This window comes from Anabrus simplex, chromosome 2, assembly GCF_040414725.1.
Source record: "Anabrus simplex isolate iqAnaSimp1 chromosome 2, ASM4041472v1, whole genome shotgun sequence".
NCBI lineage: Eukaryota > Metazoa > Arthropoda > Insecta > Orthoptera > Tettigoniidae > Anabrus > Anabrus simplex.
In genome coordinates, this window is record NC_090266.1 from 741,428,368 (window position 1) to 741,443,976 (window position 15,609).

At 38.6% G+C, this 15,609-nt stretch overlaps 1 protein-coding gene across 1 annotated transcript in view; it reads right to left on the reverse strand.

Moving 5' to 3' along the window:
• Positions 1–15,609, reverse strand: part of LOC136863672 (serpin B8) — a 161,670-nt gene that overhangs the window by 21,229 nt on the left and 124,832 nt on the right. The window contains exons 3-4 of the mRNA XM_067140035.2: positions 12,583–12,736; positions 5,636–5,868 (exon numbers count right to left, since the gene is read on the reverse strand). Of these exons, the coding sequence (XP_066996136.2) occupies positions 5,636–5,868; positions 12,583–12,736 (387 nt within the window). The remainder of the gene's footprint in view (positions 1–5,635; positions 5,869–12,582; positions 12,737–15,609) is intronic.

Here is a 15,609-nt window from a genome sequence, read left to right on the forward strand (position 1 = left end):
TTCTTTATTTTTAAAGGAGATCCCAAATATCAATTTTCATGACTGTAAAATCTTCAGTTTTTGAGATATAAGTATCCTCTAAAAGGTATTCAACCCCTTTTTCATCTTTTCTCACCCCCTCATGTATCTTTTCCAAAAACAAAAAATATGTGTTGCTTTATATTTAAAAGAGATAACAAATACCAATTTTCATGTCTGTAACTGCGAACCATGTGACCTTGCCATGGTGGGGAGGCTTGCGTGTCCCAATGATACAGATAGCTGAGCCGCAGGTGCAACCATATCCGATGGATATCTGTTGAGAGACCAGACTAACGAATGGTTCATCGAAAGGGGGGTAGCAGCCTTTCGGTAATTGCAAGGGCGGCAGTCTAGATGATTGACTGATACGGCCTTGTAATAATACTCAACATGGCTTAGCTGTGTTGATACTGCTACACGGCTGAAAGCAACGGGAAACTACAGCCGTAACTACCTCCCGAGGACATGCAGCTCTCTCTGTATGAATTATGTACTGATGATGGCTTCCTCCCGGGTAAAATATTCCGGAGGTAAACTAGTCCTCCATTCGGATCTCCGGGTGGGGACTACACAAGAGGGGGCGATCATCACGAAGATGGACACTGACATTCTGTGAGTCGGAGCGTGGAATGTTAGAATTTTGAATCGTTGTTGTAGGTTAGAGAATCTGAAAAGGGAGATGGATAGGCTAAAGTTAGATGTAGTTGGTATAAGTGAAGTACGTTGGCAGGAAGAACAAAATTTTTGGTCAGGCAACTACCGAATTATCAACACAAATTCGAACAGGGGAAATACAGGAGTTGGTTTAATAATGAATAAGAAAATAGGGCAGCGGGTAAGCTACTACGACCAGCATAGTGAAAGAATTGTTGTCGTCAAGATACACACCAAACCAATGCCCACCACAATAGTGCAGATCTATATGCCTACTAGTTCAGGGGATGATGAAGAAATCGAAAGAATATATGAGGAGATAGAAGATTTAATACAATATGTCAAAGGTGACGAGAATCTAATTGTGATGGGAGACTGGAATGCAATGGAAGGCCAAGGAAGAGAAGGTAGTACAGTAGGAGAATTTGGATTGGGACAAAGGAACGAAAGAGGAAGTCGGCTGGTTGAATTCTGCACTGATCATAATTTAGTCCTTGCCAATACTTGCTTCAAACACCACAAACGACGGCTGTATACGTGGACGAGACCTGGAGACACTGGAAGGTATCAAATAGACTTCATTATGATTAGGCAGAGATTCAGAAACCAGGTGTTGGATTGCAAAACTTTCCCAGGAGCAGACGTGGACTCTGACCACAACTTGTTGGTCATGAAATGCCATCTGAAGTTGAAGAAATTGAAGAAAGGAAAGAATGCAAAAATATGGGATCAAGACATGTTGAAAGAAAGGAGTGTGAGGGATTGTTTCAAGGAACATGTTGCACAAGGACTAAATGAAAAGGCTGAAGGAAACACTATAGAAGAAGAGTGGAGAGTCATGAAAAATGAAGTCAGTAGGGCTGCTGAACAAATGTTAGGAAGGAAGAAAAGATCAACTAAGAATCAGTGGATAACTCAGGAGATACTAGACCTGATTGATGAATGACGAAAATACAAGAATGCTAGAAATTAAGAGGGCAGAAAAGAATACAGGCAATTAAAGAATCAAGTGGATAGAAAGTGCAAGGTAGCTAAGGAAGAATGGCTGAAGGAGAAGTGCAAGGATTACATGTGATAAATCTCATATTAGACCATATTAAAGTTTTTAACTTTAAGTGCAAGGATGTCAAAGGAAAGGTAGATGCTGCATACAGGAAAATCAAGGAAACCTTTGGAGAAAGGAAATCTAGGTTTATGAATATTAAGAGCTCAGATGGAAAGCCACTTCTAGGGAAAGAAGACAAAGCAGAAAGATGGCAGGAGCATATCCAATGGTTGTATCAAGGTAAAGATGTAGATAATTTGGTTCTGGAACTAGAAGAGGCTGTTGATGCTGATGAAATGGGAGACCCAATTTTGAGGTCAGAGTTTGACAGAGCTGTGAGTGACCTAAATAGGAACAAGGCACCTGGAATTGATGACATTCCCTCTGAATTACTGACTGCCTTAGGAGAAACCAGCATGGCAAGGTTATTTCATTTAGTGTGCAAGATGTATGAGACAGGAGAAGTCCCATCCGATTTTCGGCAGAATGTTGTTATACCTATTCCCAAGAAAGCCGGTGCTGACAGGTGTGAAACTACCGCACCATTAGTTTAGTATCTCATGCCTGCAAAATTTTAACATGTATTATTTACAGAAGAATGGAAAAACAAGTTGAAGCTGAGTTGGGAGAAGATCAATTTGGCTTCAGAAGAAATGTAGGAACACGTGAAGCAATCCTGACTTTACGTCTGATCTTAGAGGATCGAATCAAGAAGGACAAGCCCATGTACATGGCATTCGTAGATCTAGAAAAGGCATTCAATAATGTTGATTGGTCCAAGCTATTTATGATTCTGAAGATGATAGGGATCAGATAGTGAGAACGAAGAATTATCTACAATCTGTATAAAAATCAGTCTGCAGTGATAAGAATCGAGGGCTTTGAAACAGAAGCAGCAATCCAGAAAGGAGTGAGGCAAGGCTGCAGTTTGTCCCCTCTCCTTTTCAATGTTTACATAGAACAGGGAGTAAAGGAAATCAAAGAGAAATTTGGAAAGGGAATCACAGTCCAAGGAGAGGAAATCAGAACCTTGAGATTTGCCGATGATATTGTTATTTTATCTGAGACTGCAGAAGATCTCGAGAAGTAGCTGAATGGTATGGATGAAGTCTTGGGTAAGGAGTACAAGATGAAACTAAATAAGTCCAAAACAAAAGTAATGGAGTGCAGTCGAACGAAGGCAGGTGATGTAGGAAATATTAGATTAGGAAAAGAAGTCTTAAAGGAAGTAGATGAATATTGTTACTTGGGTAGTAAAATAACTAACAATGGCAGAAGTAAGGAGGACATAAAATGCAGACTAGCACAAGCAAGGAAGAGCTTTCTTAAGAAAAGAAATTTGCTCACTTCAAACATTGATATCGCAATTAGGAAGATGTTTTTGAAAACTTTCGTGTGGAGTGTGGCATTGTATGGAAGTGAAAGATGGACGATAACTAGCTCAGAAAGAAAGAGAATAGAAGCTTTTGAAATGTGGTGTTACAGAAGAATGCTGAAGGTGAGATGGATAGATCGAATCACAAATGAAGAGATACTGAATCGAATTGGTGAGAGGAGATCAATTTGGCTAAATTTGACGAGAAGAAGAGATAGAATGATAGGACACATTTTAAGACACCCAGGACTTGTTCAGTTGGTTTTTGAAGGAAGTGTAGGTGGGAAGAACGGTAGGGGTAGACCAAGGTATGAATATGACAAGCAGATTAGAGCAGATGTAGGATGCAATAGTTACGTAGAAATGAAAAGGTTAGTACAGCATAGGGTGGCATGGAGAGCTGCATCAAACCAGTCTATGGACTGATGACTCAATCAAAAACAATATGTTAAGATTTTGAGATATATTATAGATATGCTCATTTTAAAAATTCGCCCTCTTTAACACTTCCCCTTAAGTGGATTTTCTGAAAACAAATTATGCACGTCCCTTTACTTTTACAGGAGATTACAAATACCAATTTTCACATCTGTAACATGTTATGTTTTTGTGATATACTGTAGATATACTTATTTTAAAAATTCAACCCCTTTGTCACTCCTGTTTACCCCTTCTGAAGTAGATTTTCTAAAAACAAAAAAAATATGTGTTTCTTTAAAGGAGATTCCCAGTACCAATTTTCATGACTGTAAAATCTTCAGTTTTTGAGATATAAGTATCCTCTAAAAGGTATTCAACCCCTTTTTCACCTATTCTCACCCCCTTTAAGAGGATTTTCCCAAAACAAAAAATATGCGTTTCATTATTTTTAAAGACGATTCCAAATACCAATCTTTAGTCTTTAAACTGTTTAAGTTTTTGATAGCTCAGTGAAGCCGAAAGGGGCACAATTTTTGTGTCCACTGATTCAGTTATTCCATCTGTGAGATTTCTGGCAATTTTCATATACCACGTTCAATAATGAGTGATTTAGGAGTGAAATGGAAATGCCAGGGAATTATAAAAACAGCAACCTCAAGCAGGAAAGCCACAAAAATTAACAGATAGGGACCACCAATGCCTTAGACGTGTGGTGAAGTCAAACTGGCTAACTTCATTTGAAACTGTAGCCATGGACTTTTGATTGGCATCTGGAAGTGATGCCAGTACTCATATAATTTATCAGGAGGTGTTTGCACTTGAATTCTAAAGGTGAGCTTTGGCACATAAACCAAGTATCATTAAACTGAATGCTCGCCACCAATTACAGAGATGCAAAACACGTCACCTGTAGGTTCCATAACAATAGAGGAGCAACATGTGGAGTGAGAAGTCACACTCCACGTTATGGCAGTCTGATGGATATGTATGAACCTGGGGAATGCCAAGTTATCATTACTTACTGGAGTCACTGTGAAATTTTGCAGTGGACACCAATAACTAATGCTCCTTTCAGTCTCATTGAAGAGCCACCGTGGCTCAGGCAGAAGCGCGCCGGCCTCTTACCACTGGGTTCTGTTGTTCAAATCCCGGTCTCTTCATGTGAGATTTGTGCTGGACAAAGCAGAGGTGAGACAGGTTTTTCTCCGAGTATACCGGTTTTTCTTGTCATCTTTCATTTTAGCTACACTCTCCAATATCATTTAATTTCATTAATCATTGCCCCAGAGGAGTGCGACAGGCTTCGGCAGCCAGCACGATTCCCATCCTTGCTGCTAGAAGGGGGCTTTATTCATTCCATTCCTGATCTGGTCCAATAACTGGAAACAGGCTGTGGATTTTCATTTTCTTCAGTCTCATTGAGCTCTTGTACGTCCATTTCAACCGCATTTCTACCAAGCACTTGCAGCTTTATATAGGCATGTTTGACAGACCTATGGGATCAGTCTACTTCCCTTTCATGGGGTGTCTGGTTATTAATGGCAATGTAATGCATAATTATGACGGTTACTTCCTATAAGTTACGTGATTATTTTTTAGGATATACATTACTCTGAAGAAAATTACTCCTCCTGCACATTATTGCAATGAATGTGGCCACTTTGGATGAAAAATAAACTTATTTAATCATCTCAACTAGACTTGCCATTCTTCCTAGAAAAGTGGAAACTGTAATAGCTGTTAAGAGAAGATCTATGTCACGCTGACACTATAGCAGCTCCATTTAAGTCAGTACCTACAGGCGTCCAGTCATTAATGGTCATGTAGTATATCTTGAGGTACCACTTTGTAGAACACTACTTTAGAATAGAATCTCACAAAAGAACTGCAACATAACTGGGTAAAACAAATCCACACAAACTGTGCAGCACTATATGGGGTTTCATAGTCTCCACCCTAAATCATCTGTTCTCGGTCTAGTCTTCCCTGTGACAGAACCCTGTTAACTTATTTGGCTGAGTCATTTCCTATGTTTCTACATCATTCTCATTACAACAAACACAACAAAGTGTAATCTCAAATTATGACTGATTTTGCCTAAAAAAATGGTTCTTACTCACCTCCAACAGCAGTTCAATAGCCTGACAGTTGAGATGGTCCACACGACCTGAGCGGAAGACTCCCACCTGTGGGATCATGGGCACTGTCACACTCTGGGTGGGAGTGCGGTGGAAGGCTGCAGCAGCTTGATGAGATAAGAAGGTGAACACTCCCAGTCGCTGATAGTCCTTCCAATGACTCATCACACCTGAGTCACTGCGGAGTTCTAGAACTTGGCCTGCTGGTTGGACACCTGCAAGACATTGCACCTCATTTTTTGAATATTACTCCATTTACAAAGTAATGATTATTTAAGCAAAACGGGCTTGTAGTTCAAGGTGACTGCTGAAATTATTATCATTAGCCATGGGGCATCAAGTTTTATGTGGAATTTGAACCACAGAAATGTGACTTTATGTTTCAAAATCCCATAAGCATTTGCCTTTGTGAGAAGACAGTGACAGTGAAGATAATTTAAATCATAAGTTTCATCTGTAGATTATGTGATCTAAATTGTAAAAGCTAAAAGGATGTAAATAAAGTCATATTGTCTGAAAGCTTTTATGGACTTTCAAATACAGAAATAACTATGTTTAACCCTCTTGGAGTCAGGCGGTAATGCGAGCACCCGGCCTTTAAATTGCCAAAGCCGATCAGGTTGGCCTTTAAAAATCCAGTTGGAAGTTGCCAGAGCCGATTACAGCGGCCGGCTTAAATTCTGTGATATACATAATTTTGAGGCAACCTATAGTGACGTGAATACTTTTGTGACAGCCTATAGTAAAGGGGCTACAAGTTATTGTGTGGCTGACCTTGCTTTGGCAGTTCTAAGAGGGTGTTATAGCTTTCACAAGAGTCGTTCCTGTGTTTACAAATACCGCTAACCGGTCAGTAAGAGATTGCTCCTTGCAGTGAGTTGATTTGCGACAGCAAAATGGCAAGTGGTTCACGTGGTTTTTTAAGCAGGTATTGATGACGATAAATTAATGCAGTATTTGGAACAATGCAAAGTTTACGCGGATGATTTACTGGATAGCAATAGTGTATTTAGTTCAGAAAGTAGCAACAAAATTATACTGGATATGCCCCCCGGAATCACCGCAGCTAAAGAAGAGACATTTATTTGTTTCTAACGGCACTAAAGCTTCTGTGAATATGATGGTACATGAAACTAGTGATAATGATGATGATGACAATGATAATGTCTCTGGAGAACATTTTGTGGAAATTTCTCCCAATGAACCCGACAATATTCCTCAACCTCCTGCCTCCTTCATGGAACTTCTTGGACCTAAACATGCCCCTCCATCTGATTCTCCGCCCATATCATTCTTCAATGTACTTTTCACTTTCTCTCTCCTAAACCTTATAGACACATACAGTCCTCTATCATTACGTAAATGCCGGTTCCCGCGGGCCAAGTGTAGCATGTCTGCCTCTCACCCAGAGGTCATGGGTTTGATTCCCGGCCAAGTTAAGAATTTTTACCTGGGCTTGTGGGTTGGTTCGAGGTACATTCAATCTAAGTGATTGTAATTGAGAAAATATCTGAGGGTGAGAGTGGGGCCCTGGTCTAGAGAACCAAGAATAATGACTGAGAGGATTCATCTCACTGACCATGCGCCCCTCGTAAATTGCAGGTCTTCAAACTAAGCAGTGGTTGCTTGGTAGGCCAAAGCAAATCAGAGCTTTAGCACCATAGATATTATAATTACGTATATTCTGTTGTATTGTAAAATTATTTTTCAAATAGATACTAGAACCGAAAGAAAGGATTTTGCAGAAAACAAAAACTATAATATCAACTATTTTTTATTTTGTAATAATTCAGAATTATTTTTTATACTATGTAGTCCACACACAGAAAATTTCTTGTCAGTATTTTCCACACATCAATACATATACACTAATTATTTTGGTGAGTAAAATTGTCTTGTTTTTACTAGTGACATATGTTTGAATTTTTATTTCTTTTGTTTTTATTTTTCTCATATTTAGAAATACATTATACATTATACATCATAACGTATATTATTTTGCATTGTAAATGACTTTTTCAAAATAGATCTTGAGAGAGAAAGTGCTAAAAAAAATTATCTTCGTAAAAATAAATATTATCGACAACTATAAGATCAACAATAAAAGGTGTTCGATTTTATATCACTCTAAATCATTTGTTTATTCTATGTAGTCGATATGTAGAAAAATGTTACCGGTATTTGCTATACACCGGTAGATATACGCGAATTGTAAAATACATGTATTTCTACTAAAAACGGCCTTGCATCTTACAGTAGTAAAGTTGATGCGGAGCTCTGGCCTCTTCCAGCTGATGGGGAACGGCCAACCAGATCGACTCCTGGCTCCAAGAGGGTTAAGGTAAAAATATGAAGTAACACTTGACCGAAACCTCTTCCACCTTTCTTAGTTTTTATCCTGCCATGTTTTATATACTAACTGCTACACTGTGTCTTCTAAACACTGAAGAACTCAATGTGTCATTTCATATTTCTTGCTTGTTCATTGATGTTTTACTTAGAATCTAAAAATATAAGGGGCAGTCAAATGAAAACAGAACACTCGCTACAACGTGACCATGGAATGGTTTTATTCAAAAGTAATTACCAAAAAGCATTAATACATTTATCCCACTTGGATCAGTGACAATCAATTCCAGTTTTGTAGAAAGAGGTAGGTTGCTGACGGATCCGCAAACGCACCCACTTTTGCACTTCCTCATCCGAATGAAATCGACGTCCACTAATGTCTCTTTTCAGATCACAAAAAATGTGAAAATCACAAGGTGAAAAATCTGGGCTGTACGAAGGATGTTGAAGTGTTTCCCTACCAAATCACTGGCTTTTGCCAGATTGAAAGTATGGGGGTGAGCATTTTCATGCAAAAGGGTGACTGTGTCTGACAGCATTCCAGGGAGATTTGACTTTATGGCGCATCACATTTTCTGCAAAGTGTCTTCATAGCGTTGTGCATTGATTGTGGTTCCACGATCGAGGAAATTGACAAGCAGAGAGCCCCTGCAGTCATAGAAGAAGGTCATCATGACTTTACTGGAACTAGTGTGAACAGCTTTGGATTTCTTTGGCGGGGGAGAACTGCGATGTTTACATTGTTGGCTTTGCCATTTGCTGTCAGTCTCAAAATGGTGGCACCACATTTCGTCCCTTGTGACAGTACAGGTTCCTCATGGTACCACTGCAGATGATTCAGACATGATGCCATCCTGTCAGTCTTTTGTCCCTCCATCAGTTGATGTGGAACCCACTGCACACAAATGCATGTGATCTATCATAATGGCATGCACAGAGCCATGGTTAATGCTGACCTGAACACAAATTTCTTCCTCCATGAGTCATTGGTTTTTCCGGATAAAGCCATCAATCTGCCCTATCACATCAAGAGTAATGGCTCGATGGGCCTGTCCTGGGCGCGCATTGTCTTGCAGTGATGTGCGCCCTTCTCGGAATCTCCTATGACACTCGTGCACACTCGTCATGGACATGCAGTGTTTGCCATACACGGGAGACATACGACAATGAGTTTTGCATATTCCAGTAACCTCAGCCACCAGAAAATAAACCACACTTCTCTGCTCTTCTTTGCTTGCCTCCATTTCTACAGCTGGACGAACACACAAGACCAGTCCGTGAACCAACAGAGACATAACTCAACAACTGCATGTACCTGTGAGTTGTCACTATGCAGTTCTCCTACCACAGTGATGGCAGTATCGATACAGAACAATAGTGTTGCCACCTTTCGAGTGGCATTTGTGTTATGGTGGGTGTTTGGTTCTCATTTCACTGCCGCTTATATGTTAGAATCCATATTTATGCCTGTGGATAATTAGACAGTAAATATACTGCATGTTATCTGCATGCTGGCTACCATTACAATGGACTAATTCTTACTTTTAACTGTCGTGGTTTATACAATTTCCGTGACTATGTACCAGGTAATGTGTTAGTTTGGTTGGCCTTACCATGGTTTACACAATTTCCATGACTATGTACCGGATAATGTGTTAGTATGGTTGGCCTTACAATGGTTTATACAGTTTCTGTGACTATGTACTAGTCTAATGTGTTAGTTTGTTTGGCTTTACCAGCTTATCAGCAACTAGATTAGTGTTTAAACAATCAGGTTTTGCTTTTTCCATGCTTATTTACTTCATATCAAATTTAAAAATACTATAGTTAAACTCTGGGTTGCTGTATAATTTTACAATTTAAGCAATAGTTACAAGGTATATTGAAATTAACATACCGTACAAATGTTTGCATTTTTTCTTTGCTTCATTGCTTCTTGATCCACCAACTGCCATCGTATCATGGTAAATTGATGACTAATATTTTCAAAAAAGAAACATCAGGTTCTAGAAATCTGCCTTACTTAGGCTCACAACTAACAGTCATCTTTTTAAATATGGAAGACATACAAAATAAAAAGTTATAAGACTGGTTGAGTTGTTTGTTTATTTCCCTCTTTAAGAGGTCCTTTCTATACTAACAAAGTTGTGTACATTGTAGCTCAAAAAGTACCTATGTAGGAACAGCACAAAGTTGCCATGGTGAGTGAACTGACTCAACACTGTAGGACCCAGCGGAGCACTGGCACGTCAAGTACACGGGGTCTTTATTCTTATTCTATTTGCTACTTTGGAACATAAGATATTTTATTTTTATTTTTTAAAAGGGCCTAGTAATATCTGTTCTCTCTTTTGTTAAAAATAAATCCAGTTTCATTTTCTATAACTTTATTTTTGATAAGTCTTGTAACCATATTGAAAATTTGTCTGACTGAAACTGAAATTGAAATGTAATAAAAAGGAAATAAATATTAAAATATGATCCCAAAAATATTTAGTTGCTGATTTGGAGAAGAAAAGTAACAAAATATTGGCTTCAAACATTTTTTTTAGCAATATTATCTTACTTTTGTATAGTTTTCCAAGTTATAAACATCTGCATTCCCCCCCTCAAATTTTTGACAAATTTTATGTCCAAAAGCATCACCATGGTTTGTCTATGTGCCTCCTAGAATTTACTGAGAAATTGTGCATTTCCATACTGTAACATTTATAAATTTAAGATTGACAGGAGGGTTGGTATATGGTTAAATAGGTATATGCAGCTCACCTCCATTGGGGATGTACCTGACAATAGCTGCATCACCTCTGGAAGAGGACATGAATCTACTTTACTGAGAAATCAATTGCAAACTCTTAAATTCCTCTACAGTATCTCAACACTACAAATATGGACTTATACCAACTGGGAAATATGTGGTTCAGTTGACAATGGTGTTGTGTCTCCAAATTTGACAACTTGCTGAACAGTGACACATCAAGATTGCATGGTTAAAACCCTATATAACACGAGTAGCAGTATTATAATATTTTCTTGCTGTGTGCTTTGGTTTCAATTCCTAACTGAACTTTCATGGCATTTTTCATAACGGTCATAGTCATAGTAATGGCAACAAGACCCATATTAGGACCAAATCCCAGTTTGCCACACTAATTCTCATAACTTTCTGAAATGCCTGCCATATCTCTCTTCATGTCCTTCCATTTTTAACCAATCTATTCCTTCTACCTTTTTCATAGAGCATGGGAAAGTTATAGGCCCACAGGAGCAGTGAAATACACAGATCCAAAGAGGTCACATTTAAATGTAGGAAGATTTCCCAAAAATCTTCATCATTTTTACACCCAGACATACAGATCTTGTTAATGGTACTACAACATCAATGTATTAAATGAGTAATTAAGACCTCAAAAGGTTTTTTAACTCTGTAAAATATCTACATTTGAAATAACTAAACCCATTAGTTTTCAAGTATAAAACCAATCATTAGTGACATCTAAAACCATAGTGATAAACTACAAGAACAGGATGAAGAAGGTATTGGCAGTGATAGACAGAGGTATGGGACTCCACTCTGTTTACTGAAGACAATTGAGTATCTGATCCCTAAGACAGTGACACCGATCATTGGCTCTAAGATGAGCACCAGTGGAATTCTTTCAGCCAAACACATGTTCACCACCACGAAGAGGGCTCACGAGGAAGTAGTGCTGAAGTGTTTAAAATGGTGATATACAATGAATATAATATATTTTTGACACATCTAGCTATAAATCTCATCCAGCACTGTGCAAAGCTGCTTCACTTCGAAGCTTTGGATATAAAAAATAAATTTTAAAAAAATAAAATAAAGAACCTTATTTATACAGTACCATACTGTAATTGCATAATTGATGATGACATCCTTTAAGAAGCCTCTCTGGTCAACATTTGCAGAGAGGCTACATAGTGAAGAGTCTGAATGATTTGAATCAAATGAATGATGTAAAAGTTGATATTTGTTAATGGTGAGCAGGAACACACCACAGTGTCCATGTCATAGGGTTCAGCATATAATCTTAGAATGGACAGAGCTATTACCTGAATATAAAAAGGAGAGAAAACAGATTGTTGGAAACTATTCATTTCATCACCAACATCAGAATACTTGAGAAAACATGATCACAGATAGGAAGGTGCATTATTATCCGAACTGCTTTCTGATTTTGTGCGATAACAAAACTTTGTGTGCAATAACAAAAGCATGACAATAATGTTGTGTTGAAATTCCAACCAAAACAACATTTAGGAACAATAAAGCAGAAACTACACTTAATGCAACTTTTGAATCATGTGATCACAAGCCATGGAATCCACTGTTTCACATGGAATTCAAAACAAAACAAGTTGATTTTCTGTTTCAAAATTATCACATGTTTTGGTAAAGTCCTATTGAGCCTGTGTCTATCAACGCCAGCATGACCAGAGCATGCAAAGTGTCCACTGTTTCCTCTTATCTTTTATTTTCTTAGAAATGCAACTTTTAATTCTTCCAGATTATAGATATACTTAATCCACACTACTTCCTACATGCAACTCACCAGTAAAGTTGTCAAAGCTTGCAACTTCCGTGATGTTGACTCGATAATACTTCGCCAGCAAAGATTTATAGGCGGGAGAAAGAAGCCCATTGGTCCGCATCATGGCCATGTTGAAAGCTCCGGCTGCCTCGTCCACTGTAGTGGAGGCTGCATGCTGTAACATAATTGGTGTCTTCATTAGAATACATAGACATGAGACATATCAAATTGAGGGTATGCAAGAACACGCAACAAACAATGAACATCCCTTGAATGTAGCTGCTTGTAGGAGAGTAGAAGAAGTGAGGAAAGGTGGGACAAATTTGCCCTTCATATTACCTGCTCAAATGATGTATACCAGCAAGGATTCCGCTAGGATTCTGTACTGCTTCTGTGTTTGATTCAGGTTCCTACTCTTTTACCATTTATTCATCTTTATCATTTTATCTTTTCCCTTTTGGTGTTTACCCAGATTTCTTCTTATCTCACACTTCCCTCATCAAGACTTAAAATCTGAGTGAGTGTTGAAGCCTGTCCTCCTGATGAAGTTCGAAAGCAGAAACGAACTTGTCAGGGGCTGAGAAGAAACAGATGTAGAAGAACTGGGATTGATGAGGAGATAGCCGATACATTTGGGGGTATGAACTTGGTCCTTTTAACATTTGTCCTTATCTCCTCTTTCTGTTGCTCCCTCTTCTCACACTGATCTGATATTGTGTTTATCCTATTATGTGTTTCTTTTTATGCTCCCATCTTTCAATTAAAAACTTGATTTTTCACTTGCTTGCTCCTTTCCATTACTTATAACCTGTTTTAATAATAACAATGTTATTGCTTTTACAACCTACTAACTACTTTTTAATGGTTTTTGGAGATGCCAAGGTGCTGGAATTTTGTCCAGCAGGAATACTTTTACATGCCAGTAAATCTATCGACGTGAGGCTAACATATTTGAGCACCTTCAAAAACCACAGGACTAAGCCGGGATTGAACCTGCTAAGTTGGTCAGAAGGCCAGCGCCTCAAACATCTACCAGGTATATGCATAAGTCTTTTCTGGTTTCACTAAGAGATGGCGCCAGCGAACAGTACGCAGTGTATGAATTTGACACATATGTCAGTTCGTTCATCTGACATTAACCTACCAACATACACAAGTTGAGTCCGCCAAACACTAGCATCTGTCAGTCATCATGTCGACTTTTATGCCTGAAAAAGAACATTTGTAGCACACATTGCTTTTCTTATTTAATCAAAAGGAAAAGATTGTGGAAAGTCATCGTTTGCTGGTAGAAACATATGGTGAACACGCTCCATTGTTTAGAACATGCGAGACATGGTTTTGACAATTTAAACGTGGTGATTTCAATGTGAAAGACAGTTCGTGCTCTGGTAGACCACAACAGTGCGAAGACGAGCAATTGCAGGCATTACTGGATGATGACCCGACTCAAACTCAACAGCAATTGGCACAAGCATTAAATGTGTCACAAAAAATAATCAGCAGACATTTACGAGTAATGGGGAAGATCAGTAAATTCAGTAAATGGATCCCACACGATTTGAATGAACAGCAAATGGAAAATCGCAAAGTCTCTTGTGAAATGCTGCTTCAACGCCATGAAAGAAAATAATTTCTGTACCGAATTGTGGTGGTGACAAAAAATGGATTTATTTTGAAAACCCGAAGCAGAGAAAATCGTGGCTGTCACCTGGCAAAGCCAGTCCTTCAACACGAAGGCCAAATCACTTCGACAAGAAGATCATGCTTTGTGTTTGTTGGGACCAGAGTGGTATTGTGTATTATGAACTCTTGAAGCCCGGCGAAACCATTAATGCACAATGCTATTGCCAACAAATGATTTATTTAAATCATGCATTGATCAAAAGATGACCGGAATGGGCCAGAAGACATGGCAAAGTGATTTTGTTACACAACAATATGCCATCTCACACAGCAAACCAGTGAAAGACGCCTTGAAGTCACTTGGATGAGACATCCTTACACACCGCCGTACTTCCCCGACCTGGCACCATCTGACTATCACCTCTTCGCATCAAAGGGGCATGTGCTCACAGAGCAGCACTTCAGCAATTTCGAGGAAGTTGGAAAATGGCTCAACGAATGTTTTGCCATAAGAGACAAGCAGTTTTTCTGCCACGTCATTCATAACTTACGTGAAAGATGGGTGAAGTGTGTAGAAGCCAATGGCCAATATTTTGAATAAACAAAAAATGAATTTTCCTTGAAAATTATGTGTTTTCTTTACCACAAAAAACCAGCAAAAACGTATGCATACACCTGGTAAGCCACTCAGCCCAACTATAACCTGTTTTAACATTTATGCAAAACTGAAATTTTTCCAACCATATATTATACTATACACATTCATAAATATTAAGAACAGCTCAGTGTAACTGAAATTACTGATCCAGTCTGTCATACCTGTTAACAATTAAAGAACATCCATGAATACGACATAAGCAATCAAAGAAATTCCTTTCAACAATCGTCTCAGAAAAATGAGCTTTTCACAACACAAATATGCAACTCAGGAAGAAAATAGTAACACCATGAAGGGGAGGGACGACAAACGTGCCACTAAGCCTATAGGACGAGGCTGGGAGTGTTGTGATGATGACACTTCCTGGTTAGTATATTATCCTGATGGCCATGCGACTTTGGCTGTGCAGCTGTGAACTTGCATTCAGGAGATTGTGGGTTCAAATCCCACTGTCAGCAGCAATGAAAATAGTTTTCAGTGGTTTTGCATTTTCAAAGCAAGCAAATACTGAGACTGTACCTTAGCTACGGCCATGGTCACTAACTTTCCAATCCTATCCCTTTCCCATCCTTGCATCGCCAAAAACCTTTGATGTTTTAGTGCAACATTAAACCACTCATGAAAAAAGAAGCTTTTCAGTTGAAAACACATAATACATTCTGTAAATTGGTAGATTGGGTGATCAATTTAAACTATGTTATCACACTTGTTGGGTATAAATAACTTCATACATCATTTGAATCTTAATTATAGATTGTTGTGCA